The 3,961-nt window shown below is 36.2% G+C and overlaps 1 protein-coding gene across 1 annotated transcript in view; it reads right to left on the bottom strand.

Annotated features, from left to right (window-relative positions):
• The window catches only part of AFM (afamin), a 32,576-nt gene that overhangs the window by 10,823 nt on the left and 17,792 nt on the right, over positions 1-3,961 (bottom strand). The window contains exons 10-12 of the mRNA XM_012659840.1: positions 3,016-3,299; positions 1,986-2,209; positions 334-466 (exon numbers count right to left, since the gene is read on the bottom strand). Of these exons, the coding sequence (XP_012515294.1) occupies positions 334-466; positions 1,986-2,209; positions 3,016-3,299 (641 nt within the window). The remainder of the gene's footprint in view (positions 1-333; positions 467-1,985; positions 2,210-3,015; positions 3,300-3,961) is intronic.

The following is a 3,961-nucleotide window of genomic DNA, read 5'->3' as shown; positions in this document are numbered from 1 at the left end:
TTGAGCCCAGGAGTTTGAGGTTGCTGTGAGCTAGGATGACGCCACGGCACTCTAGTCCAGGCAACACAGTGAGACTCTGTCTCAAAAAAAAAAAAGAAAAAAAAAAAATTCAGCCCTGGCAGAATTAGAACCCAGGTTTTCCTGATAGCTTTTCTTATACCAAAGAGACAGAGCCTAAAGCCAGTTTCAGAGAGACGTCTGTATATTAGTTTTGCAGCAATCATACTCTCAAACACAGACCTCATAGCCATTGCAGAGAGAAAGCAGAATCCTACAGGGTTCTATTTGACCAGGAATACCAGTTGGATTTCAGTAGAAATGAAATATAACTACCTCTTCATTAAAGCAGGCTTCAGGGCCCTCTGCACTGCAGCACTTCTCCACGGCATTAGCAAAACTCGTGAACAAAGACTGCAGCTCCTCATCTGTGAGTTCACGCTTCAGCTTCACTAAGTTGACAAGAAACCTGTGGCCCAAAGATATCAAATAGAATTAATTAAAGATTTCTTCCTGAAAGCACCTCTTCTCCAAAATGCTTGTCATAGAATCACATGTCGTGAGGTCTCAACTTGGATGAGTGCAAAGAGTTAAAATATTTCACTTTTGAAAGACTCTTCTGAAACTTTCTTATTAAACATATAGAATGGATTCCATTGAAACATTCTTTGGAAAGTCGTGTAATGACAGACAAAATAATATAAAAAGTGTGATGAGAAGTTGGATAAGGCATACAAAAATCAGTTAAATAGAAAGTGTAAGTTCTAGTATTCAATAGTACAGTATAAAAAGTATCATTGACAATAATCTATTGTATATTTCAAAATAGCTAGAAGAGAAGAATTGTAATGTTCCCAAACAACGAAAAGATAAATGTTTTAGGTGATAAATATCCCAATTACCCTGATCATTACACATTGTATACAGGTATCAAAATATCACATGTATCCCAAAAATATGTGCAACTATTATATGTCAATAAAAAATATATAAAAGAAGCAATTCAAAAAAGAAGAATAATCTATTACAACTAAGTGTGACAACTGCCACAGACAATAGTGATTTCCTTAACTTCTAGTAACTTCTAGAATTCCACTATTTTCCAAACTACAGGTTGCAACCATTGGTGGGTCTCAAAAGGACAATATTAGAGTAATTTTTACAGTAATAAAAATTTTTCATGCACAACAGTAGAGAGACTAATTTAATAAGTCCTAAATACCCATCCTCTAGATTTAAGGATTAACAACATTTAACACTTTGTCACTTTCATTTTTAAAATGAAAATGGAATAGTTAAAAGAATAAAGTATAGCAGACTAGAATAGGATGGGCTAGAAAATATGAAAGTGTATTACACTGTGAATATTGCACATAGAGTATTGTTCCATGAAAAAAAGAGAACATATAACAGGACTTTATTATATAAAGTATTATAGAATACATAACTATACATTTGATCTCTCTAGAAAATTTTTGTCTAAAACAACCTCCAAACCCCCTTCTTTAGTAGCTGAATGTTTTTTCCACTGCACTTTATTCAGACACTGTCTAAATCCAAGAAACGGGTCTTATTTCTTGGCATTGAAAGCATCACCTGAGGGAATGAAAGGAAAACTCCTGTCCCTTTGGGCCTTTCCTTTTTTCAAACATTGAGTGAGATTCTCAGAGCATTCTCTCAGGAAAATCCAGTTTGTTATGAATCTGCCTCTGAGCCTTTTTGCTGGCTACGCTAACTCATCTTTTCACATTGTAGTCTAGTGGGCACTCCACATCTCTTTCAAAGGAAAAGACAAACTGGGTCTTTATTTATAAACGATGCCAATAAATACGCACTGGTGTTTTTCTGAATAGGAGAGAGTGGATAATTTGGTGGAAGGAACAGGATTATGGTACCAAAAACACATATCTATCACAATAAACCTTCTCATTAATGCATGGTGTGTCTCCAGGCTAAAGAAAAAGAGGAATGGAAGAGAATATTTGTACCTGTCTTTCTTTCTCTGAAGTTCCTCATCCTGAGCCTGACACAAGTCTGCGTTAAATGTAAATAAATCTTTAGTGGTAGGTGGAGGTATATATGTTTTATCAGCTTTCAGACCCTCAAAGCAGTGCCTTCTGAAGGCAAAATTTGTTTTACAACAGTGGTCCACAGCAGGGTTGATGGTTCGATTTTCATTTATTCCACATAACTCTCCAAGAACTAAATCCACCTGTACCAATGAGAGTTGGAACCCAGATATGATTTTAAAACTTGAATGGAGTGTTGAAAAATATAGTTATATGAAGAGTTAGATTGTCCTAAGATCACTATTAACCTTACTCAGAAAGACACATGCATTCATAACATACCACTATGTACAAAGAAAAGTAGAAGCTAGGGTCCCAAATGGCCTTATGGCCAAAATTCAAGCCATGGCAATTTAGATGCCTACAGACGAGTTTCTTGGTAACATATACATGGACAATTGTGATCAGAGAGCTGCAAACAGCCAACTGAAAGTAGCAACCAAGCACTGTGGTCCCTTAGGTTTATTCCTGTCCTGGGATGTCCTCCAGAGTACTCTCCACCCAGCCCCAAAGAGATACACTCAACATCTGATTGCTGGAAGAAAAAACAATTTTCTTACTGAACTCTCTCTCTGGACAAGAGGGAGAATTTGCAACATTACTTAAAATTATAAAGTTTCCTGTGTCATTTTAAAACAATATTGTGATTCCTAAATCATTTGCCCTAACAAATCACTTCTATTTTTCTTTTAGCATAAATGGATGCTGACAAAACAAATCACTTCTAATATAAATAAGAAATGACGAAGATAACTTGGAGAACCCTCCACAAAATATTTAAGACATTCTCTTTTGTTTCTTAGGGTTTTCATAAAGCCAAAAGGAAAACTTGACATCCCTTGCTTGACAATATTGAATAGAACAAAATGAGGAAGGCAGATAATCACTATAAATCAGGGAGAGCAAATATCCTTTTTTTTTTAAGAATGAGTATACAGGCCATACTCACCAAATTATCAACACAGGCAAACTCTTCACTTAGCGTGCAGCAGGTAGTCAAAGCCATCACCATTTTCTCTCCAAGAGAGATGAGTTCTTCAGTGGAGAGCTGAGGGGCTGTCTTTGTGAGTCTGATAAGGTAGCTGAAAGAACATTTGTCTGTTTGGTTCCAAATGAAAACAGATACCCATTCTCCCTTGAACAGCGACTGAAACCCAGGTCCTTCACGTCTAGAGGCAACCAATGTAAGTGCAACGTGAACCTCAGCTCTCTTATAAAATGGTAGAGAAATGCCTCTTCACTTTATTTTCCTGCACCTTGCCTCCTATATCTAATTTAGTTTCCTTTCTAATTCCATGATTATCTCAGAAGCTCTTAGATTTGCCTGGCCTGTCTTCATCTGTGAGTGTAGGAGCTCCTTGGCAGCAAATACCTTGTTAGTATGTAAAATCCTGCCTGAAATCATTTGCATAGTTAGTAAATATTTTAAAGGGAGAGTTTAATGGATACATGTTCAGAAAGGATAATCTGAGATGAAGGAAATGAACATCTTTCATGGACTGAGTTTGAATTCTCAGCTAACAGCCAAATTGCAGAAATAGTAAAATCATGTTTTTTAAATTGTGTTTTACTTTGATTTGAAGATGTTTAGTTTCACCAAACACTACATTAGTATGATAATTAAGAGAATCCAAATAAACTGCATATTATTCATGAATGCTCATAGGAGCAATGAAAAATTAAATATTAAAGTGATAAGTAAATCCAGTTACTTCTGTAAACTCAGTTAATATAGGCTTAAATTCTGAGCAAACCATCTCTTCCCCAGGAAACTTGAAACTTGCTTCATCCCACTTTCAAATGGGGCAGGATCCAGGGATTCTAGGTTGGGACTGAGAAAGCCAAGTCCAAACAGAAAATAAAGCATTAGAACATCAATTTGCCAGGCCGGGCGC

Source organism: Propithecus coquereli, unplaced genomic scaffold (assembly GCF_000956105.1).
Source record: "Propithecus coquereli isolate 6110/MARCELLA unplaced genomic scaffold, Pcoq_1.0 Scaffold64, whole genome shotgun sequence".
Lineage (NCBI taxonomy): Eukaryota > Metazoa > Chordata > Mammalia > Primates > Indriidae > Propithecus > Propithecus coquereli.
This window is presented reverse-complemented; position numbering and strand designations above follow the sequence as displayed.